The 25,858-nt window shown below is 44.7% G+C and overlaps 1 protein-coding gene across 5 annotated transcripts in view; it reads left to right on the forward strand.

Moving 5' to 3' along the window:
- The window catches only part of LOC143808442 (beta-galactoside alpha-2,6-sialyltransferase 1-like), a 136,346-nt gene that overhangs the window by 49,736 nt on the left and 60,752 nt on the right, over positions 1-25,858 (forward strand). For 4 of the 5 annotated variants that reach the window (XM_077291116.1, XM_077291120.1, XM_077291117.1 and 1 more), the window contains exons 2-3: positions 9,152-9,768; positions 11,425-11,522. In XM_077291116.1, the coding sequence (XP_077147231.1) occupies positions 9,195-9,768; positions 11,425-11,522 (672 nt within the window). In that variant the 5' untranslated portion in view covers positions 9,152-9,194. Of the gene's footprint in view, positions 1-7,091; positions 7,211-9,151; positions 9,769-11,424; positions 11,523-25,858 lie in introns of all 5 variants that reach the window. The other variant, XM_077291118.1, reaches the window with a different exon arrangement.

Here is a 25,858-nt window from a genome sequence, read left to right on the forward strand (position 1 = left end):
CGGTGAGGTAAGAGGAAATGACAAACACAGAAATGAACCAGGTTTAGCACAGAGAGGCCCGCTTACTGATAGCAGAATAAAGAAAGGTAACTTATATGGTCAACAAAAACCCTATCAAAATCCACACTGGAAATTCAAGAACCCCCGAACCGTCTAACGGTCCGGGGGGAGAACACCAGCCCCCTAGAGCTTCCAGCAAAGGTCAGGATATAGATTTGGAACAAGCTGGACAAAAATACAAAACCAAAACAAATAGCAAAAAGCAAAAGGCAGACTTAGCTGATATAACTGGAACCAGGATCAGTAGACAAGAGCACAGCAGACTAGCTCTGATAACTACGTTGCCAGGCATTGAACTGAAGGTCCAGGGAGCTTATATAGCAACACCCCTAACTAACGACCCAGGTGCGGATAAAAGGAATGACAGAAAAACCAGAGTCAAAAAACTAGTAACCACTAGAGGGAGCAAAAAGCAAATTCACAACAGTACCCCCACCTTAGTGAGGGGTCACCGAACCCTCACCACGACCACCAGGGCGATCAGGATGAGCGGCATGAAAGGCGCGAACTAAATCGGCCGCATGAACATCAGAGGCGACCACCCAGGAATTATCCTCCTGACCATAGCCCTTCCACTTGACCAGGTACTGAAGCCTCCGCCTGGAGAGGCGAGAATCCAAGATCTTCTCCACCACGTACTCCAACTCGCCCTCAACCAACACCGGAGCAGGAGGCTCAGCAGAAGGAACTACAGGCACAATGTACCGCCGCAACAAGGACCTATGAAATACATTGTGAATAGCAAACGACACAGGAAGATCCAGACGAAAAGATACAGGATTAAGGATTTCCAATATCTTGTAAGGCCCAATAAAACGAGGTTTAAATTTGGGAGAGGAGACCTTCATAGGAACAAAGCGGGAAGAAAGCCATACCAAATCCCCAACGCGTAGTCGGGGACCCACACCGCGGCGGCGGTTGGCAAAGCGCTGAGCCTTCTCCTGTGACAACTTCAAGTTGTCCACCACATGATTCCAGATCTGCTGCAACCTATCCACCACAGAATCCACCCCAGGACAGTCAGAAGGCTCCACATGACCCGAAGAAAAGCGAGGATGGAAACCAGAGTTGCAGAAAAAAGGCGAAACCAAGGTGGCGGAACTAGCCCGATTATTAAGGGCAAACTCAGCCAACGGCAAGAATGTCACCCAATCGTCCTGATCAGCAGAGACAAAACACCTCAAATAAGCCTCCAAAGTCTGATTGGTTCGCTCCGTCTGTCCATTAGTCTGAGGATGGAAAGCAGACGAAAACGACAAATCAATGCCCATCCTACTACAAAAGGATCGCCAGAACCTGGAAACGAACTGGGATCCTCTGTCTGACACAATATTCTCAGGGATGCCGTGCAAACGAACCACGTTCTGGAAAAACACAGGAACCAGATCGGAAGAGGAAGGCAGCTTAGGCAAAGGAACCAAATGGACCATCTTAGAGAAGCGATCACATATCACCCAGATAACGGACATGCCCTGAGATAGCGGAAGATCAGAAATGAAATCCATGGAGATATGTGTCCAAGGTCTCTTCGGGACAGGCAAGGGCAAGAGCAAACCGCTGGCACGAGAACAGCAAGGCTTAGCTCGAGCACAAGTCCCACAGGACTGCACAAATGACCGCACATCCCTTGACAAGGAAGGCCACCAAAAGGACCTGGCCACCAGATCTCTGGTGCCAAAAATTCCCGGGTGACCTGCCAATACCGAGGAATGAACCTCGGAAATGACTCTGCTGGTCCACTTATCCGGGACAAACAGTCTGTCAGGTGGACAAGACTCAGGCCTATCAGCCTGAAATCTCTGCAACACACGTCGCAGATCCGGAGAAATAGCTGACAAGATAACTCCATCTTTAAGAATACCAACAGGATCCGCGACTCCAGGAGCATCAGGCACAAAGCTCCTAGAAAGAGCATCGGCCTTCACATTCTTTGAACCTGGTAAATACGAGACAACAAAATCAAAGCGGGAGAAAAACAATGACCAGCGGGCCTGTCTCGGATTAAGGCGTTTAGCAGACTCGAGATACATCAGATTTTTGTGATCAGTCAAGACCACCACACGATGCTTAGCACCCTCGAGCCAATGACGCCACTCCTCAAATGCCCATTTCATGGCCAACAACTCCCGATTGCCCACATCATAATTTCGCTCGGCAGGCGAAAACTTCCTAGAGAAAAAGGCACAAGGTTTCATAACAGAGCAACCAGGGCCTCTCTGCGACAAAACGGCCCCTGCCCCAATCTCCGAAGCATCCACCTCAACCTGAAAGGGAAGTGAGACGTCAGGCTGGCACAAAACAGGCGCCGAAGTAAACCGGCGTTTCAACTCCTGGAAAGCCTCCACGGCAGCAGGAGCCCAGTTAGCTACATCGGAGCCCTTCTTGGTCATATCCGTCAAAGGTTTCACAATGCTAGAAAAATTAGCGATAAAACGACGGTAGAAGTTAGCGAAGCCCAAGAACTTCTGAAGACTCTTAACTGACGAGGGCTGAGTCCAATCAAGAATAGCTCGGACCTTGACTGGGTCCATCTCCACAGCAGAAGGGGAAAAAATGAACCCCAAAAAGGGAACCTTCTGTACACCAAAGAGACACTTTGAGCCCTTGACAAACAAAGAATTTTCACGCAAAATTTTAAAGACCAACCTGACCTGCTCCACATGCGAATCCCAATTATCAGAAAAAAACAAAATATCATCCAGATAAACAATCAAAAATTTATCCAGATACTTCCGGAAAATGTCATGCATAAAGGACTGAAAAACTGAAGGCGCATTGGAGAGCCCAAAAGGCATCACCAAGTACTCAAAATGACCTTCGGGCGTATTGAATGCGGTTTTCCATTCATCACCTTGCTTAATGCGCACAAGGTTGTACGCACCACGAAGGTCTATCTTGGTGAACCACTTGGCACCCTTAATCCGGGCAAACAAGTCAGACAACAGCGGTAAAGGATACTGAAATTTGACAGTGATCTTATTTAAAAGCCGATAATCAATACAAGGTCTCAAAGATCCGTCCTTTTTTGCCACAAAAAAGAATCCCGCACCAAGAGGGGAAGAAGACGGACGAATATGTCCTTTCTCCAGAGACTCCTTGATATATGAACGCATAGCGGTATGTTCAGGTACCGACAGATTAAACAGTCTTCCCTTAGGAAATTTACTGCCTGGGATCAAATCTATCGCACAGTCACAGTCCCTATGAGGAGGCAGTGCACTGGACTCAGACTCACTGAAGACATCCTGATAATCAGACAAATACTCCGGAACTTCCGAAGGCGTAGAAGAAGCAATAGACACAGGCAGGGAATCCCCATGAATACCACGACAGCCCCAACTTGAGACTGACATAGCCTTCCAGTCCAGGACTGGATTATGGGTCTGTAACCATGGCAGCCCTAAAACAACCAAATCATGCATTTTATGTAAAACCAGGAAACGTATCACCTCGCGGTGTTCAGGAGTCATGCACATGGTAACCTGTGTCCAATACTGCGGTTTATTTGCTGCCAATGGTGTAGCATCAATACCCCTAAGAGGAATAGGATTTTCTAATGGTTCAAGAGTAAAACCACAGCGCTTAGCAAATGAGAGATCCATGAGACTCAGGGCAGCACCTGAATCTACAAATGCCATGACAGGATAAGATGACAGTGAGCAAATCAAAGTTACAGACAGAATAAATTTAGGTTGCAAATTACCAACGGTGACAGGACTAACAACCTTAGCTATACGTTTAGAGCATGCTGAGATAACATGTGTAGAATCACCACAGTAGTAGCACAAGCCATTCCGGCGTCTATGAATTTTCCGCTCATTTCTAGTCAGGATTCTATCACATTGCATTAAATCAGGTGTCTGTTCAGACAACACCATGAGGGAATTTGCGGTTTTGCGCTCCCGCAACCGCCGGTCAATTTGAATAGCCAGTGCCATAGTATCATTAAGACCTGTGGGAATGGGAAAACCCACCATAACATTCTTAATGGCTTCAGAAAGGCCATTTCTAAAATTAGCGGCCAGTGCACACTCGTTCCAATGTGTCAGCACGGACCATTTCCGAAATTTTTGGCAATACACTTCAGCCTCGTCCTGCCCCTGAGACATAGCCAGCAAGGCCTTTTCTGCCTGAATCTCAAGATTGGGTTCCTCATAAAGTAAACCGAGCGCCAGAAAAAACGCATCAAGATCAGCCAATGCCGGATCTCCTGGCGCCAGCGAAAAAGCCCAATCCTGAGGGTCGCCCCGTAAGAACGAAATAACAATTTTTACTTGCTGAGCAGAATCTCCAGATGAACAGGGTCTCAGGGACAAAAACAATTTACAATTATTCACGAAATTCCTAAACTTAAACCTGTCTCCGGAAAACAGTTCAGGAATCGGTATTTTAGGTTCTGACCTAGGATTTCTGATAACATAGTCTTGTATGCCCTGCACACGAGTAGCCAGCTGGTCCACACTTGTAATCAAGGTCTGGACATTCATGTCTGCAGCAAGCATAGCCACTCTGAGGTAAAGGGGAAGAAGAAAAAAAAAAAAACTCAGAATCTTCTTTCTTATAATCCCTCTTCTGCAATGCATTAAACATTTAATACTGGCCTGGCAAACTGTTATGACCCCAATGGCGAGGGTCTCAGAGGAACGTGGAAGTCTGCAGAATACAAAAATCCAGCTCATAGGGAAGTGGTAACTGGGTTGACCATATATCTACTCCTAATGCCAACACTAGAAGTAGCCGGGGATCATTCCTACGTTGATTCTAGATGACACGCGCCAGCCGGAGAATCTAGCTACCCCTAGTAGAGGAAAACAAAGACCTTTCTTGCCTCCAGAGAAGGGGACCCCAAAGCTGGATAGAAGCCCCCCACAAATAATGACGGTGAGGTAAGAGGAAATGACAAACACAGAAATGAACCAGGTTTAGCACAGAGAGGCCCGCTTACTGATAGCAGAATAAAGAAAGGTAACTTATATGGTCAACAAAAACCCTATCAAAATCCACACTGGAAATTCAAGAACCCCCGAACCGTCTAACGGTCCGGGGGGAGAACACCAGCCCCCTAGAGCTTCCAGCAAAGGTCAGGATATAGATTTGGAACAAGCTGGACAAAAATACAAAACCAAAACAAATAGCAAAAAGCAAAAGGCAGACTTAGCTGATATAACTGGAACCAGGATCAGTAGACAAGAGCACAGCAGACTAGCTCTGATAACTACGTTGCCAGGCATTGAACTGAAGGTCCAGGGAGCTTATATAGCAACACCCCTAACTAACGACCCAGGTGCGGATAAAAGGAATGACAGAAAAACCAGAGTCAAAAAACTAGTAACCACTAGAGGGAGCAAAAAGCAAATTCACAACAGACCTAGTCTTGAACTGTTAATTTTCTATATGGTATATTTGTGTACTAGTAGCAGCTCCATTTTTTATCTAAATTTCCTTAAAACAGATTAAAAAATTCTGCTACTTGCCACTACTATGAAGTCCTGAGTGAATAATGTTTCTCAATAATAAAACAGTAAGCAGTCCCATAGACAATAAATGGAGCAGTGGTGCACATGTTCAACTTCCGATCAATTCAGATGAAGATCTGCAGTGCTCCATTCTTGGTTTTTGTGGGAGCTTCTAGGATTCCAGTATAATGCGGATAGGTGATAATTTGTTAACACCCATTTGCATAATCATTTGTATAATTGCATAGTTATATGGTTATATAATTGTTCAAAAAGCATAATAAAAATATAATTGAAAGTCAATAGCACTGCTAATACAGCTCATAGGGCTGAGCTTCATCAGCAATTCACAGCCTTGTTGTGCTTTGCTTTCATGTATGTATACAGTTGTGTGAAAAAAGTGTTTGCCTTCTTCCTGATTTCTTATTCCTGTTTGTCACACTTAAATGATCATCAAACAAATTAAAATATTAGACAAAGATAACATAAGTAAACACAAAATTCAGCTTTTAAATGAAGGTCTTTATTAAGGGAAAAGGAAATCCAAACCTACAGGGCCCTGTGGGAAAAAGTAATTGCCCCTTCCCCCTTAAAACATAGATTACCTGTGGTTTATCATATCTTTGGGAAACTGAGTTTAAATTTCCAAGCCACAGGCAGGCCTTATTACTGCCACACCAAGTTCTCAATCAAGAAATAACTTAAAAAGAACCTGCCTGACAAAGTGAAGTAGAAAAGATTCTCAAAAGCTAGACATAATGCCTCGATCCAAAGAAACTCTGTAACAATTGAGAAATAGAGTAATTGAGATCAATCAGTCTGGAAAAGGTTATAAAGCCATTTCTCAAGCTTTGGGACTCCAGCAAAGAACAGTGAGAGCCATTATGCAGAAATCAAGAAAACATGGAACGGTGGTGAACCTTCTCAGGAGTGGCCGGCATACCAAAATTATTCCAAGAGTACAGCGACAACTTATCCAAGAGGTCACAAAAGACCCCAACATCAAAGGAACTGCAGGCCTCACTTACCTCAGTTAAGGTCAGTGTTCATGACTCCACCGTAAGAAAGGCTGAACAAAAATGGCCTGAATGACAGAGTTCCAAGGCGAAAACCACTGCTGAGCAATAAGAACATAGAGGCTCGTCTCTCTTATGCCAAAAAACCTCTTGATAATTCTCCTAGAGGAGAACACTCTGTGGACTGACAAGACAAAAGTTGAACTTTTTGGACGATCTATGTCCCATTGTATCAGGTGCAGAAATAACATAGCATTTCAGAAAAGGATCATACCAACAGTAAAATATGGTGGTTGTAGTGTGATGGTCTGGGGCTGCTTTGCTACTTCAGGACCTGGAAGGAGGATATTCGGCCATCTGTTCGTAACCTCAAGCTATAGCATCCTCTCAGTGGGAGAAACAAAATAGGAATCTTGTAGGTGTGATACCTTTTAATGGCTAACAAAATATAGTCTCTATATTTTCAATTCATCTAATATTTAAATTTGATGAAAACAGTGGTGAAAAAATAATAAATAAATAAATAAATTTTCTTTTTTTCTCACGCCGCTACCCTCAGAGCTGCTTCCGGCCAGAGTGCGTGAGGTGTCGGCGTTCTCATCCAGCTCACTGAATGCCTGAATCTCCACCGCTCAGCACCTTCATGCTGTCTATTCATCTGATCACTGGGCTTCACTAGTAAGTGCACCATATCTCGTATCTAGCATTTAGCCTCAGAAGGGACCAATAATAACTGTCACCACCATATATTTAGTGCACACCTCCAGTGTCTTCATTGATTGAACCATTACCACTCATTGACCCCTGTCTTGCTACTCCTGCTCATACTGCACACCCAGCTGCTTAATTGACCAAGCACATTAGCCAGCAAGTACACGGGTTCCAACTATCCTGTCAAATCAGCACTCAGCACTTTATTTTAGAGCTATCTCCCTGCTTGAGAAAGGTCCACATTTTGGACTGAAACGTCACACATGGGCCAATAAACCACATCTTTTTTTTCTATTGGAATGCTGCCTTCGTTTTTTTTGGATTATATCTATTTAGTAATATTTAAATTTGTTTGGTGATCTGAAACATTTAAGTGTGACAAACATGCAAAAGAATATGAATTCAGGAAGTATGTGGTTGGTAAAAATGCACTAAACATAAATCTGCAAAAAGACTTAGAATTATTGCACAAGGAAGAAAAAAAACACAAAACCCCAAGAATATTGTGCAACAGTGTAGTGACATAAGTGTCTAATGGAAGATAAACTTTAATGATACTATCCATATAACCAGAAAGGTAATCAGAAATGCAACTGAGATTTCCATTGTAAATAATTATCATGGAGACTCTCAATCTTTTAGTAACAAACCAATGTCGGAAGGCAAAATACTGCACACCCATTCAATCAGTCAGACAGGGCTTCAGGAATCATCAGTTTGGAGTAATATCAGTGCTTGAACTGAATTGATGAATTATGTGAACCCTCCCTGTGTATTGTAACGGTGGTATGAATGAGGACATATGGGCGTACAGTGCCTTGAAAAGGCATTTTATGTGCTATACCAAAACAAAATAGCAAGTATTTGTGAAGTATATAGGACATACTGTATGTGTATAGTAAAAGATATGCAATTGCAATAATTTTCTGTAAGAAATGATTAATTTTCTGGACCAATTTCAAGGGTGCTAACACTTTCGGCCATGGCTGTATACTACCTTGCCTCCCACCTATCAGGCTGCCACAGCTCCGCGTCTGGTCCTCCACTGGCTCCAGCTCTGGACACTTCAGATCTCCCACCTCTTCCTTGTTCTGGCACTTCCTGTTCAGGGTGATCTCACACCTTGTGATGACATGAAGTCAGAACGTATCAACATACTTCACCTGAAATACTGACGTGCTCGCCATCATGTTTTGCTCTTGTGAAATCACAATGTGTGTCTTCAGACGCTTTCCTAGTACAAGAAGTAACTGTGTAAAGTGTAGGCAGATGCAGAAGAGGATGTTCCCTGTCATGAAGACTGGACGAGACCAGAGCTGGAGGGAGCCAGTGGAGGACATGACTGGAAGATGCAGAGTCAGGACAGTAGAGCAGCAGGATGAGTGTACTATTTTGTTTTAAACATCAGCTTAACATTTTGCTTGATTTACAGGAGGCAAATACCTCACAAATTCAGATTCAGGCAAATCCAATTTTTTTTTTCAAAATTCAAAGTGAAATCAATTCACATAGAAGCGAGTTGCTCATCTTTATTGCCCACCTTTAGAGCTTACCATGTACAATAAATAAAGGAAAATATGAGAGCTGGAAAACATTTTATTTAACATGATGTGTTATTTACACAGACCACAAAAATGTATAGATAATGGACCGAGCTCAAATAATAAAGGCGTTGGGCATAAATCTCTAGATCGATGTTAGACTACGGTATATTGTAACCACCAAACAGGAATCATGCCAAACAATATTATGCATAGGATTATAGAGAACAGAAGAGATTCTAGCACTAGTATGGACTGTTGTTTCATTCATATTATGATTAATGTGTATTGCTTTTGTAAAATTAAAATTAAGAAGATATTCATGATACTGCCAAATTCATTGATTGATTATTCCTTTTTTTTGTAGATATTAAAGAACAACCTATTTCATCTTCTTTGCTTCTGTCACCATGGTTCGCAACTTAAGAAAGCTAGGTCTTATCACTATAACCATCTGCATTTCGGGTTTTCTTTATGTTTGTCTTTTTCGACATCCAAAAACATTTGCCAATACTGCGGAAGATCAGTATATATTAACAATCATTAGAGAATATGCTAAAGTTAATATTTCATTACCCAAAGAAAGTAGCTTAAAATATGTCACAGAACAGAATACTCACTTACCAAGACCTACCTGGAAATCCATGTACCGTAAAAATTCACTGTGGGAAAAGCAGATGAGTTTCCGTGACATTGCCCTAAGACTACAAAAACAAAGGAGATATTATCAAACTAAGAATATATACAAAGTTAAATATGAGGGCAAAATTAATCAACAGCACAAACCACACGACATTCTGTGCCAGCTTAAGCTCAAGGTGAACATAACAACATTGACAAGGTCTGACCTATCTGACAATGCCATTCCCTGGAGTCATTATCTACCCAACAAAGATATTAATGAGGCGGTGGGAAAACTAAGACGGTGTGCTGTAGTTGCTTCAGCTGGATCTATGAGAGGTTCAAAGCTCGGACAGGAGATTGGTGAGTGGAACAGCCATGTAAATATTCATCCTGGTTACATAGCTTGTAAGACTAAAACAAATCCATCTTTGGTAGTTTTGCCTAGTCTTACAAAAGTCAAAGTAAAGAGAAAAACCATTGTGAGGCAAGAGCCAATTTTTGCAATTTAGAGAAAAATGCCCTATAGAAATAGAGGTTAATATATGTCTGCTCATAGCAGAAACTAAAAAAAATCTAAGTTAGATTTATTAAAAGATGTGCTCCTGTGAATAACTGATCTTCAATTTCGTTGAAGCAAAATAAGCCATCAATATGCTTCCATGACTCTATGCTGGAGGATTTCTTTGAAGTAGGGCATCTGTAAATTTATTTTATAAACTTGAATTAGTGGCTGCAATTACACAAAACTAATTGCAGGGGTTTTTTTTAGGTTAGGGTAATGGAATAAGGTTTTCTCCCTATGGAGAGTGGCACACCAGTATGAGCAGACCTAAACGCCTTGCATGCTCCTCTGGGAAAATTAATATGCAAATTGTCTCTACAGAGAGGAAGAGGACTTGAACTCTAGTGCCACCTATTGGAATTAGCACTCCTGCAAGTCAATATTTCATATTGCAAGGCTTGTTAAAGGGTCGATAGTGACTTGTAGAATTGCTACTTCCAATAGGTGGCTTGGAATAAAAAATATGGTGTGTTGAAAGTTAGCAAAACTGAACAAGAAGCACTGTAAGATATTCATTAAAAGTGTTTGGAATTTCTAGGTTATAAGGAAGAACACATAAATTCAATACAACTCACATTTACCTTGAATTTTACAGAAAATCTCTATTCACCAGATTTTTTTTAATTTGCTTCTGGTGATTGCAGTAAAATTTCCCCATTTTGCTGAAACATAAATGGCCAGAATAAGATTTAAAATATCTTGTACTGCTCTTCGTTGGTCCTGCTCATAACTATTGTGCTGCTGCTCCTCTAATTGACTATTACATCTTTTATTTTTTGGCCTGTATCTTCTGTCTTGCTTCCAGTTGGGTCTTTCATTCACTAGGCTCCGCATGACATGCTATTGATGTGCCTTGCACTTAAATTGTCACAATAGGCAAACTGCACGTCACTGATATGCATCCTGCTGCAAACGATCAAGTGGAAGGCCCAGTTGGACAGAAGATAGAAGAGCCAATCAAAGGAATGGCAGAAGCGGGACACATATGAAAAGGGCCCAAGACACGATGTAATTTTTTTTAACTCCTTCCCAGCTGATTCAATTTTCATCCAATTTATTCAATGTAAATTGAAATTCTTTCCGAAACTGAGCCAATCTACCAGAATTGAAGTTTGGCAGATTTGCTCAACTCTCCTAGCTTGTCTCAAGACAAGATATGTAGTACCTAATTTACATTATAGGATACTCATGAAAAAGATTCTTGGGGCTCACACCTATTGGATAGTTAAACATTTACCATAGATCGTTGAGTGCAGAATATCATCTGGAGCTTCTGTGATTCTTCTTTTGTCACTTATGGTGTAGATCTATGCCACATAGATATATAGTGTCAATGTAGACAAGCCTATCAACTCTCTTATCTTGAGATTGACAGTTAGAAGCAGACCCCATTTAAACACGCTGTAAAATGTATTGTAAATTTAATCGACGAGGTGCCTTTTTTGCATTTTCAGACTCCCATGATGCTGTTCTTAGATTTAATGCTGCACCTACAAAAGAGTTTGAGACTGATGTGGGATCAAAAACTACATTCCGCCTAATAAACTCACAGGTAAATTTAAAGAAATTGTCAAAAACAGAACTCTCAAACAACAGCACACTAAAAGACCTCATGTCTCCACAACTTTAGTAACTGACATTACTGCAACATGCATTCCACCAATAGGCACAAGATGCCTTGCTAATTCACATATTTTATGAATAGGAGCTGTTCTGCAATACTCTATGCGGGTTACTAAAGAGAGTGATGGATGTACACTGTTTATATCTGGCCACTGCAGATGCTAGTAACAGCTGATAAGTAGGGGTGCATAGTGAGTGAACCCAAGTGACCTGACATTGATGATCTATCTAGAGATGAGAACCATGAAAAATCCTTTAAAGGGTGACACTTGAGCAATGTTTTATGGTAAGACTGGAGTGGCTTGGAGTAGCCTTTAAGAGGGGTGGTTTAGTTGTATGGTTATGGGGTGGTACCAGCACTGTACCTTTACACGCAAAGCAGGCAGAGTAAAAGTCAAGAATAAAAATGAAAATAAAACTTTAATATGTCTGGTGCTCCAGTCACAGACTGGGTAAACTAAGATGAAAAAAAAGCATAAAAAGCAGGCAATAAACACTGTAAAACATCAGATTATAAATTATTAATTGCTTACATTAATTTAGTTCTTAAGTTTAAAAGGAGGGATTTTCGTGTTGATTCCAATTGTTCTACTTGGTAGTGTAGGGCCAAGAATACCGGTTATGTTCTCTGGGTGCTCTCCCTGTAATGCTGCTCTTTACCCACTCACTATATACACACACTTAGAGGCTTCTTACCCCTGTGGTAAGCGACATGGGGAGCAGTGCCAGGGCTGACAGCAGGCTTCTCTTCAAGAAAATGCAGCAGAGTTAGCACCACAGATGTAAATACTGCAGATTAGCAGAGCACAGTGGCTGTGATCTGTAATAGTCTACTTGTCCTGGAGACCTGAAATGTGGATTGCAGATTGTGCACCACTGAGCAGGACTCTACCCATGAAAAATCTTCAACCTGTCCCATCATGTGGGTGAACACCCCAGGTGATTGGTTGAGCAGGTGACAGAATATGAAAGCTGTGTAGAGTAGACAACCCTTTCTATCCTAATCATAGGTTATCAATTCCCTTGTAGTGGTAATCTCCTTAAAATAAAATTGAGTCTCCCTGCTGTTCTTTCTGAAAAGATGGCAAATTTGCTTAACGGTTACTCCATCTAAAGAGGTAGAGTGCTTGGTGGTTACTCCCACACCTTGTGGGAACAGTGCTTCAACTAACAAAACAGAGTGACAATATAATTGCATCAAATATTACTGCTTTTACTTGAGACTTAGTGGCCGAGTTATGCTTTAAGGTGGTCTAGGCTTTTAATCATTTGATACCATTGTTCAAAGGGGTGCAGAGCTGGGAAAAGGTATTTTCAGCCCTAGGCAGATGAGACGGTTTTCCGCTGCGAAAACGCTAACAAAAAGCATCCCATTAATTTTAATGGCATTCCGCAATTGTTGTGCCTATGCTGCATTTTTTTCCACAGCGGAAACACTTTGTGGAAAAAAACGCAGCATGTTCATTATTTCTGGAGAATCGTGGTGATTCCGCAGCCATAGAAATGCATTGGAATGCTCACTTTACGTATGTGGCTATGCCCACCATGCGTAAAGTGAGCGGTTCATGTGCGGATGGTACCCAGGATCTGGAGGAAAGGAGACTCCTGGGCACCATATTCCTGTAAAAAAAAAGAATTAACATAAAAAATATTGTTATTCTCACCTTCCGGCGGCCCCCGATCTCCTCAGCGGTGCACGCTGCGGCTTCCGTTCCCAGGGATGCATTGCGCAAATCACCTGAGATTACGTCGCGGTCACGTGACCATGACATCACAAAGGTCCTTCGCGCAAAGCATCCCTGGGAACGGAACTTACCGGGAGCGCTGCTTAGGAGATCGGGGGCCGTCGGAAGGTGAGAATAACCATATTTTTTATTTTTTTAATTATTTTTAACATTCTATCTTTTACCATTGATGCTACATAGGCAAAACACTCGGGTTTTGTGGGAAAACGCATGCGAATTCTGCATGCGTTTTACCTGCGGCAGGGAGTTGCGGAAATGCTGCAGACATTTCCGCAGCATTTCTGCAACGTGGGCACATACCCTATCACCCACCCCATCATGTCCTGATGGATCCAGAACGAGCTCTGATGACCACTTTCATTAAAATTGTTAGCTTTTTCACAAAAACACACCAGTTAAAGGTAAAAATGTGGTGTTGCTTAACAGGGAGTGTAATTTCACAGTTAGACATAGGAATGACTGATTTTTGGTGAACCGTTTACATTTTACCAGGGACAAATAGCAATAGTGATCCCTGACATCCTATATGTTGTGTCAACCCCATGGATAGTCATGGAAACCAGTATAACTTAACTATAATAAGGCCCTTTGGTTTATGATATCCCCCACAGCCCTTAATACAGTATGATGCTCCAACATCTGACTCCCAGGCCAAACAATTTAAGAGAAAAAATAAAATAATATTGTCACGATATGGTATGAAATACATAAGTTTAGTTTCTCTGCCAGCACACATAGGGTGGGCGCTGACCCCCCTTCACTGTGTTTTAGCTTGTCTTGTCAATGAGTGTAGAAGGGTTTATTGCTTCTTGCTGCACATTCCTGACTTTCAGCTCACAAGCCTTCATCCCCCTCTGCCAAGGTATTTACGACCGGCATTTCCTGTAGTGGAAAGTGACCAGCTTTAACTGGATTAGAAGCTTCTAGAATCCTGAAAGTCCTTTGTTCTGGTTTTGTAAGATATTAGGCCAACCATTTAAGATAGGACCACGAAAATATGTATTTTTAATCTCCATCGGAGCATCTATCCATCACTCTAAAGACGAGTTTCTAACTCCATCGGGTAAAGAAGTAGGGATTTCTCTGTAAATATACATCCCAAATAGGACATATTTGATCTCATTAGAAAGCCCACGTTAATCCGAGATGAATGCTGGGTTTGTTAGGACTATGACATGTTTTGTAGCGGAATTACAAATCTTAGACAAATTTAACTTACATTTAGTTAGACTGAAAAGGTAGGAGGGTCTGGGATAGCCAGCCCTTTTTGGTGAGGTCACCAAGCTGAGGTATAACTGTTTTGGCCAGACCCCAGCAGTCAGTCTGTTGCTGGAAGAACATGTGAGTCTGATCTGAAGAGCTGTACCTCATGCATTGGGATTTTTGGGAGCTCCGCCCACCAGCATGGTTTTTGCCTGAACTGATATGAACTAAGAACATGTGAGTGTTAACTTTTCTCCTTTAATCCTCTTTATGTTATAATTACCTTGTACATATTTGCAATTGTCTCATTTGTAACATCTTTGTAAAATATTTTGCTATAAACACTGCATAAACTTTATGAGTATAATATTTCATACTAGTTCATTCTCCATGCTCTAAATGTACCCTGTCTCCTGAAGGGAATTACGCTACTGTTTTGGGTTAGCTTCGGACCCGTTTAATCGGAGCTGGTGGCAGCGATACCGTGCAGGCTTTTGGGTGATGTTGTAGCGACTTCGGCGTTAATAATTATTGTTCCTGCCTGAGTGGGAGTAGTTATCGCGTCGCTGCAGCGTGCCCAATAGCCCGTACATAGCAGGCAGCCTTTCTGGCGACTATTTACCCTAGGTGCAGTACCTAATCTGACCTGCGGGTAAAGGGGGCGCCAGAGAGCTGCATGTGTTAAGTGGAACTGTAAGCGGGATACATAAATCCCTGCAGTTCATGGTATATTGAAGAGCAGTGGGATACCTAGAATAAGCCCCTGCTGTAAACTAAGAGGTCAATAGCCTTGTGTGTGTTTTTTTTAATCACATTGTGGCAGTGGAGGGATAACTAAGATAAGCCCCCCTGCACATGTGATAGCCGTCTGTTGGCCTAAAGTAACCCCGATCCGTGACGTAGGGGTGACGGTCACGGTGTGGATCCCTGACACATTGGTGGAAGCGGCTAAGGGATCGTGACAAATATACTCACCTAATCCAGGCTCTCCATCAACGGCATCCAATATCAAAACACCTCCTAATGTCTCTTGTCTCCAACAGACCAAAGGCTGGATGTAACTTGCGGCCTTCTGGAGTATCTAGTTGAGCAAGGATTTGATTAATACTTTTCGTCTCCTATCTCTGCCATCTCATCTTCAATTATATTCACTCCTTATTGGATGCAAATACAATTGAATGCTAGGAGGGATCGACGGCCAGGACGCAGGCAGAGAGCAGTGAGTGGTGTTAGTGATTTACTGACAAATCCCAGCTGTCACTGTGCAGAATGCTGGAAGCCGCAGGTCAGGCACACGTATTAATTTTTAAAAATTGTGCCCCCTTGGGAGTTAAAATGTAGTATACTATCTGGGTGCCTATCCTTACCTACCTATCGTAATGCCCCTAAAGGGGTGTGGCTCACTACCAATTCTAGCCCCATAAATTTGTTTGCAGGATGTTAACCTGGATAGCTCAACACAAAAGTTGTTATTTTATTATTTTAACACATTTCATGCTCTCAGACAGTTTGGGAAAAACCTAGACAATGGTCTTTAAAGAGATGGTACCATTGCTAATTAGGGCTATGACTGAGACTTTATTGACCCCATAGTGGGAAGACCATGCTCTTGTTCCATAGACTGTTGGGTGATACGCAAGTTGTCACACAAATAACAACAGGTAATTGCACGCAAAATAGTGAATTGGTGTTACGCTGCTGCAATACAGGTAGGTGCAGGCTCCACTAGATGGCAGTAGAGTGGAAGCAGGACTGCACCTAAACAGATATGGCCTGCAGTGCAGCAGTGAGGCTACCACAGGTGGCAGTAGAATAGTCAAAACAAGCTGGTTCAAATCCTAGACTATAGCGCAGTACCAAAGGAACAAGCAAACTCATGGTCTGAGACAACCAAGGGAATCAGTAATGGTCAGGAGCGGATAAGCCAAAAGACAGAAGCAGGTCAGGATACAAGCCAAGTCAAAACCAGGGAGTCAGCACATTAACGGGAAACATGAAGTCAAGACAGGAATAGGGGAAAACAGAGACATGGGTTCAGACAGCAACGCAGCAGGACAAATCAGAGCAATCAGAGTCAGCTACAGCAGCACTAGGCAAAAACTATAACTGACATCACCTGCAGGAAGCAGCAGCGATAAATAGCCAATCTGAACCCAGCCGGTGGCTGAGAAAGGTTAACCCTTGACATGACCAGACTGGGAAAACAGGAATCAAAACCCGGTCTGGATCACGACACCTGGCTATCACAATGACCCATAAGGGTGTCTAAACAGAGGTTCCTGACACCCCATAAAAAATCCTAAGAAGGGCAGTATGTGAAAGGGTCCTCTCAGAAAAGAACAGAAGTACAGTACGACAGGCAAAATCCAGCACTTACTTTACATACTGATTGTCAGTGGACCCTTGAGGTATGTTGGACCTTGAATGTGTTATATATTAATAAATGGATATTATACTTGAATTCATCTGGACAGATCATCATTATATACTGGCAACACTTCCTACACTTGTTGCATTTATTATTTCCCTTTGTCATTCTGAACAAAGAATGAGCAAACATAATGTATATTAGTGCTTGTACAGTTCAGTCTCTCATATACAATTCACGTCTCTTTTGTGTGTGAACTGGAAATATCTGATAGTTTAAATCAGGACAAGTTTGTCTGAAAGGTAAAGAAACATTTTGTAAAATTTGCAGACTGTTCTATGCACATCTGTTATCTGAATGACCCTATTAATTATTAATCTGAATTCTAATGTCAGAGATGTGCAACCTTTATTTGCCCCTTCGATCTACCCAACATGGACAGGATAGAACCTCAGTTGGTCAAGAAAATGGATAAATAGAAATTTTAAGTTACGACAAACAAGTTTCCCATAACATAATAAAGATAGCCACAGTATGTAACTGCTCACGGTGGACATTTTATCGGAAAACACTTGAGTTCAAATTGGTAACTCAATTATTCAATTGACATATAAATGAAAGAACTACATTCTTAATGACCAGCCCTTGCATAACATATATCCAAATATGGTAATGCCTAGATGAATGGCAACTTCATTACTAATATTTATCAAAAAGGAAAAAAGAAGTTATATGCCATAAAAATGTACAAATCTTTATTGAAACAAAAATTGTTTAAAAGCAATTAAAAGTAGCATGAAGGTAGGGATAACGTGAAAAAAGCCACTCATTAATAGTAATGCACCTTAAGAAATACAATGTATAGAGTAGAATATTACAGGCCTGTGTTAAATAATAAATGTAAAAAAGGAAATAGCAATGAGATTCCTATAATAAATGTGAGCGGCCAAACAATAAATGCTTCAAAGAACAATATATACAAAGCATTCTCAAAAGAATAGTAAGAAATTGATGTCCATCCTAGTAGGTTGGCAATAAAAGTAATCAAAAAATATATAAATGAGCAAAACTGTGTGTCACGATTCACACCGTGACTATCAAGTTCCCTTAGCCGCGGCCAGCAGTTTGTCACAAAATCCACAGGGATTCCTGACCACTGCCACCAATATGTCACGGATTGGGGTGACTTTAGACCAACAGACGGCTATCACATGTGCAGGGGGGCTTATCTTAGTTATCCCTCCACTGCTACAGTGTGATAAAAAAAACACACACCAGGCTATTGACCTCTTAGTTTACAGCAGGGGCTTATTTTAGGTATCCCACTGCTCTTCAATATACCAAGAACTGCAGGGATTTTTGTGTATCCCGCTTACAGTTCCACTTAAACCTTGCAGCTCTCTGGCGCCCCCCTTTCTATCAGGTCAGGTTAGGTACTGCACCTAGGGTAATTAGTCACCAGAAAGGCTGCCTGCTATGTACTGGCTACTGGGCACGCTACAGTGACGCGCTAACTACTCCCGCTCAGGCAGGAACAATAATTAACAAGCCGCAGTCGCTACAGTGTGACACAAAAGCCTGCACAGTATCGCTGCCACCAGCTTCGATTAAACGGGTCCGAAGCTAACCCAAAACAGTAGCGTAATTTCCCTTCAAGAGACAGGGTACGTTTTTAGAGCAGGGAGGAAGAACTGGCATGAAATAATATACCCCACAAAATGTAGGCAGTGCTTTATCAAAACTATTTTACAAAGATGTTACAAATGAGACAATTGCAAATATGTACAAGGTAATTATGAAAATAAAAGGATTAAATGAAGAAAAGATAACACTCACATTTCTCAGATCATTGCATTGCAGGCAACCATACATCCCAGCTCATTGGACGTGCTGAGGGCTCGCAGGAAATCACAAGAAAACTGAGCTGTGGATCCTGCCACAAACTTAAAACCTGCAGCTAGTGACATCACAGAAAGGCTGGCTTATCCAGACCCTCCTCTCTCTACATTCTGACTAAGTATAAGCTAAATCTTTCTAAGACTTGTAATTCCGCTACTGAACAGATCATAGTCGTACCATACCCAGCATTCATCTCGTATTATCGCTGGCATTCTAGTGAGATCAAATATGCCCTGTCTGGGATACATAGTTACAGAGAAATCCCTACTTCTTCACCTGATGGAGTTAGAAGCTGATGCTTAGAGTGAGGGGTAGGTCGACCGAGGGAGATTCCAAATATGTATTTATCATTCTCCTATCTTAAATCGTTTGCCTAATATCTCACAATAACAGAACAAAGGACTTTCAAGATTCTAGAAGTTTCTAATCCAGTTAAAGCTCGGCACTTTCTACTACAGGAAATGCCGGTCGTAAATACCTTTCGTCAATAAAACTCTCTTCCCCCATGTACATTGACAAGGCAGCTCTTGGCTGAGTGAAAGGGAAGGGGGGTTTTTTAGCCCACAGCTTGCTAGCAACAGAACTAAACTTATATGATATTTCATACCATATCGTGACACCTCCCCCTTTTAGCGTGCGCTACGGCGGCAGAACCTCTCGGTATGCCTCCATGCGCACCTCCGTGGGTTCACCCTGGCGGGAGAGTCTATCTGCATTCCCATGCTCTTTGCCCGCTTTGTGTTTAATGGTGAAGTCAAATTGCTGAAGGGCAAGGCTCCAGCGTAGCAACCTGCCGTTGGTTCCACACATGGTGCTTAGCCAGTGCAGAGGGTCGTGGTCGGTCACCACGGTGAAGGAGCGACCGTACAAGTAGGGCTGCAAGCGCTGCAGGGCCCAGACTATGGCCAGGCACTCTTTCTCAATGGTGGAGTAGGCCACATCCCCCGGCAAAAGTTTCTGGCTCAGGTACAACACGGGGTGCTCTTGGTCCTCCGAGTCAACCTGGCTGAGCACAGCACCGAGGCCAAACTCGCTGGTGTCAGTCTGTACCAAGAACGGTCGACTGCTGTCGACTGCTTTCAACACAGGGGCGTTGCACAGTGCTGTTTTCAACGCCTGGAAGGCCCCCTCACAGCCATCTGTCCAGTTGACGATGTGGGGTAGCTTCTTCCTGGTGAGGTCCGTCAAAGGTTTTGCCAGGCTACTATAGTGCTGCACAAAGCGCCTATAGTACCCTGCAGTGCCCAGGAAGGACATCACCTGTTTCTTGGTCCCAGGAGTGGGCCAGTTCACGATCGCGCCCACTTTCTCAGGCTCCAGTTTCAGGGTGCCTCCGCCTACCCGGTGCCCCAGGTAGTGGACCTCCCTCATGCCCATCTGGCACTTTCCCGGCTTGATAGTCAGTCCAGCTCGGTGAATTCACCTGAGCACCTCCTCGAGATGCTGCAGGTGTTCATCCCAGGAGGGACTGAAGATGGCAATGTCATCTAAGTACGCCACGGCGTACTTCTCCAGTCCCTGAAGCAGGAGATTGACCATCCGCTGGAAAGTGGCAGGGGCATTCTTCATGCCGAAGGGCATGACCGTGGACTCGTACAGTCCAAAGGGGGTGATAAAGGCGGACTTCTCCTGCGCCTTGGGGCTCAGGGGAATCTGCCAGTGTCCGCGACTCAGATCCATTATTGTCAGGTATTTTGCGCCAGCTAACTTCTCAAGCAGCTCCTCGATGCGTGGCATTGGGTGCGGGTCAGAGGCTGTAATGGCGTTGAGCCCCCTGTAGTCCACGCAGAACCGGGTGGTCCGGTCCTTCTTTGGCACGAGAACTACCGGTGAGACCCACGCGCTCTTTGACCGTCGAATCACCCCCAGCTGTAACATCTCATCGGTCTCCTGGCGCATAATCTGCTGCACCTGGTCAGAGATTCGATAGGGTGTTCGCCGTAGTGGGGCGTGATTCCCGGTGTCCACCTCGTGGATGGCTAACTCAGTCCTTCCAGGTCGGTTGGAGAACACGACCCAGAAGGGTTCCAGTGTGGTTTGCAACTGCAACCGCTGTGGTTCATCTAGCGAGGCGCTTACCTCCACGTCCTCAATGGACCCACGGGCCTTGGCTTGGGCCAGCATGTCCAGGAGGGTGTCTTCCTCCCCGTCTTCGGGTAAGCTGCAGACCGGTAGGACGAAAGGTTCATGTTCGTGATGAGCCTTCATCATGTTGACGTGAAAGGCCTTTCGCCTACCCCGAGTGTGGTCAAGCGTGACCACATAGGTGACCGGGTTGAGCTGTTGGTGGACGACGTACGGGTCCTCCCAGGCTGCCTGAAGCTTATCCGTTGGTACAGGAACCAGCACCCACACCTTTTGACCCATGTGGTAGGTCCGCTCCCGGGCGTTCTGGTCGTACCAGTGCTTCTGATCAGCCTGAGCCTGCGTCATGTTAACATGCACCAACTGCGTCAAGGTCTGCATCTTGTCACGGAAGCGCATGACATACTCCACTATGGACACTTCAGAAGGGTTCGGCTCCTCTTCCCAGGATTCTCTTACCAACCCAAGGGGTCCCCGGACTCACCTGCCGTACAGGAGCTCGAAGGGGGAGAACCCCGTCGAGGCCTGCGGAACCTCTCGGTAAGCGAATAGCAGGTGTGGGAGGTACCGCTCCTTGAGTCTCAACCAGCATGCGTAGCATCTGTTTGAGGGTACCATTGAAGCGTTCACACAAGCCATTGGTCTGTGGGTGATACGCACTCGATACCAGGTGCTTCACCTGCATTTTCTTACAGAGAGCCTCCATTAGGTGAGACATAAATTGTGTCCCTTGATCAGTAAGCATTTCCCTGGGAAATCCTACACGTGAAAAGATGGCCAACAGGGCATCCGCCACCTTATCTGCCCTAGTTGACGACAGAGCTACTGCCTCTGGGTACCGGGTAGCGTAGTCTACCACAGTAAGAATATATCGCTTTCCAGAGCTGCTGGGGACGGCCAGCGGGCCCACAATGTCCACCGCAATCCTCTGGAAAGGCTCCTCTATCACTGGCAAAGGGATCAGGGGAGCCTTAAGAGCAGGCCCCGCCTTCCTCACTCTTTGACAGGTGACACAGGAGCGGCAGTAGTTTGACACATCTGTCCCCATCTTAGGCCAATAGAAGTGTTGAGACAGCCGGGCCTTAGTTTTGCTGATCCCCAAATGTCCAGCCAAGCAGAAGAACCCCTCATCCAAGGCCCCAGGGCCTAATGCAGCAGTTCTTTTGGTGATTTGCAATTGTCTCATTTGTAACATCTTTGTAAAATAGTTTTGATAAAGCACTACCTACATTTTGTGGAGTATATTATTTCATGCCAGTTCTTCCTCCCTGCTCTAAAAACGTACCCTGTCTCTTGAAGGGAAATTACACTACTGTTTTGGGTTAGCTTCGGACCCGTTTAATCAAAGCTGGTGGCAGCGATACTGTGCAGGCTTTTGGGTCAAACTGTAGCAACTGCGGCTTGATAATTATTGTTCCTGCCTGAGCGGGAGTAGTTAGCGCGTCGCTGTAGCGTGCCCAGTAGCCAGTACATAGCAGGCAGCCTTTCTGGCGACTAATTACCCTAGGTGCAGTACCTAACCTGACCTGATAGAAAGGGGGGCACCAGAGAGCTGCAAGGTTTAAGTGGAACTGTAAGCGGGATACACAAAAATCCCTGCAGTTCGTGGTATATTGAAGAGCAGTGGGATACCTAAAATAAGCCCCTGCTGTAAACTAAGAGGTCAATAGCCTGGTGTGTGTTTTTTTTATCACATTGTAGCAGTGGAGGGATAACTAAGATAAGCCCCCCTTCTTGGAGTGATTCTGTAAGAGCTTGTGGCTGCAAATGCCTGACTTTCAGCTCACAAGCCCTCATCCCACCGCTGCCACCAATTGTCACGATTCACACCGTGACTGTCAAGTTCCCTTAGCCACGGCCAGCAGTTTGTCACGAAATCCACAGGGATTCCTGACCACTGCCACCAATAGGTCACGGATTGGGGTGACTTTAGACCAACAGACGGCTATCACATGTGCAGGGGGCTTATCTTAGTTATCCCACCGCTGCCACCAATTGTCACGATTCACACCGTGACTGTCAAGTTCCCTTAGCCGCAGCCAGCAGTTTGTCACAAAATCCACAGGGATTCCTGACCACTGCCACCAATATGTCACGGATTGGGGTGACTTTAGACCAACAGACGGCTATCACATGTGCAGGGGGGCTTATCTTAGTTATCCCTCCACTGCTACAATGTGATAAAAAAAACACACACCAGGCTATTGACCTCTTAGTTTACAGCAGGGGCTTATTTTAGGTATCCCACTGCTCTTCAATATACCACGAACTGCAGGGATTTTTGTGTATCCCGCTTACAGTTCCACTTAAACCTTGCAGGTCTCTGGCGCCCCCCTTTCTATCAGGTCAGGTTAGGTACTGCACCTAGGGTAATTAGTCGCCAGAAAGGCTGCCTGCTATGTACTGGCTACCGGGCACGCTACAGCGACGCGCTAACTACTCCCGCTCAGGCAGGAACAATAATTATCAAGCCGCAGTCGCTACAGTGTGACCCAAAAGCCTGCACAGTATCGCTGCCACCAGCTTCGATTAAACGGGTCCGAAGCTAACCCAAAACAGTAGCGTAATTTCCCTTCAAGAGACAGGGTACGTTTTTAGAGCAGGGAGGAAGAACTGGCATGAAATAATATACCCCACAAAATGTAGGCAGTGCTTTATCAAAACTATTTTACAAAGATGTTACAAATGAGACAATTGCAAATATGTACAAGGTAATTATGAAAATAAAAGGATTAAATGAAGAAAAGATAACACTCACATTTCTCAGATCATTGCATTGCAGGCAACCATACATCCCAGCTCATTGGACGTGCTGAGGGCTCGCAGGAAATCACAAGAAAACTGAGCTGTGGATCCTGCCACAAACTTAAAACCTGCAGCTAGTGACATCACAGAAAGGCTGGCTTATCCAGACCCTCCTCTCTCTACATTCTGACTAAGTATAAGCTAAATCTTTCTAAGACTTGTAATTCCGCTACTGAACAGATCATAGTCGTACCATACCCAGCATTCATCTCGTATTATCGCTGGCATTCTAGTGAGATCAAATATGCCCTGTCTGGGATACATAGTTACAGAGAAATCCCTACTTCTTCACCTGATGGAGTTAGAAGCTGATGCTTAGAGTGAGGGGTAGGTCGACCGAGGGAGATTCCAAATATGTATTTATCATTCTCCTATCTTAAATCGTTTGCCTAATATCTCACAATAACAGAACAAAGGACTTTCAAGATTCTAGAAGTTTCTAATCCAGTTAAAGCTCGGCACTTTCTACTACAGGAAATGCCGGTCGTAAATACCTTTCGTCAATAAAACTCTCTTCCCCCATGTACATTGACAAGGCAGCTCTTGGCTGAGTGAAAGGGAAGGGGGGTTTTTTAGCCCACAGCTTGCTAGCAACAGAACTAAACTTATATGATATTTCATACCATATCGTGACACCTCCCCCTTTTAGCGTGCGCTACGGCGGCAGAACCTCTCGGTATGCCTCCATGCGCACCTCCGTGGGTTCACCCTGGCGGGAGAGTCCATCTGCATTCCCATGCTCTTTGCCCGCTTTGTGTTTAATGGTGAAGTCAAATTGCTGAAGGGCAAGGCTCCAGCGTAGCAACCTGCCGTTGGTTCCACACATGGTGCTTAGCCAGTGCAGAGGGTCGTGGTCGGTCACCACGGTGAAGGTGCGACCGTACAAGTAGGGCTGCAAGCGCTGCAGGGCCCAGACTATGGCCAGGCACTCTTTCTCAATGGTGGAGTAGGCCACTTCCCTCGGCAAAAGTTTCCGGCTCAGGTACAACACGGCGTGCTCTTGGTCCTCCGAGTCAACCTGGCTGAGCACAGCACCGAGGCCAAACTCGCTGGTGTCAGTCTGTACCAAGAACGGTCGACTGCTGTCGACTGCTTTCAACACAGGGGCGTTGCACAGTGCTGTTTTCAACGCCTGGAAGGCCCCCTCACAGCCATCTGTCCAGTTGACGATGTGGGGTAGCTTCTTCCTGGTGAGGTCCGTCAAAGGTTTTGCCAGGCTACTATAGTGCTGCACAAAGCGCCTATAGTACCCTGCAGTGCCCAGGAAGGACATCACCTGTTTCTTGGTCCCAGGAGTGGGCCAGTTCACGATCGCGCCCACTTTCTCAGGCTCCAGTTTCAGGGTGCCTCCGCCTACCCGGTGCCCCAGGTAGTGGACCTCCCTCATGCCCATCTGGCACTTTCCCGGCTTGATAGTCAGTCCAGCTCGGTGAATTCACCTGAGCACCTCCTCGAGATGCTGCAGGTGTTCATCCCAGGAGGGACTGAAGATGGCAATGTCATCTAAGTACGCCACGGCGTACTTCTCCAGTCCCTGAAGCAGGAGATTGACCATCCGCTGGAAAGTGGCAGGGGCATTCTTCATGCCGAAGGGCATGACCGTGGACTCGTACAGTCCAAAGGGGGTGATAAAGGCGGACTTCTCCTGCGCCTTGGGGCTCAGGGGAATCTGCCAGTGTCCGCGACTCAGATCCATTATTGTCAGGTATTTTGCGCCAGCTAACTTCTCAAGCAGCTCCTCGATGCGCGGCATTGGGTGCGCGTCAGAGGCTGTAATGGCGTTGAGCCCCCTGTAGTCCACGCAGAACCGGGTGGTCCGGTCCTTCTTTGGCACGAGAACTACCGGTGAGACCCACGCGCTCTTTGACCGTCGAATCACCCCCAGCTGTAACATCTCATCGGTCTCCTGGCGCATAATCTGCTGCACCTGGTCAGAGATTCGATAGGGTGTTCGCCGTAGTGGGGCGTGATTCCCGGTGTCCACCTCGTGGATGGCTAACTCAGTCCTTCCAGGTCGGTTGGAGAACACGACCCAGAAGGGTTCCAGTGTGGTTTGCAACTGCAACCGCTGTGGTTCATCTAGCGAGGCGCTTACCTCCACGTCCTCAATGGACCCACGGGCCTTGGCTTGGGCCAGCATGTCCAGGAGGGTGTCTTCCT

Source organism: Ranitomeya variabilis, chromosome 2, assembly GCF_051348905.1.
Source record: "Ranitomeya variabilis isolate aRanVar5 chromosome 2, aRanVar5.hap1, whole genome shotgun sequence".
In the NCBI taxonomy this organism is placed as follows: Eukaryota; Metazoa; Chordata; class Amphibia; order Anura; family Dendrobatidae; genus Ranitomeya; species Ranitomeya variabilis.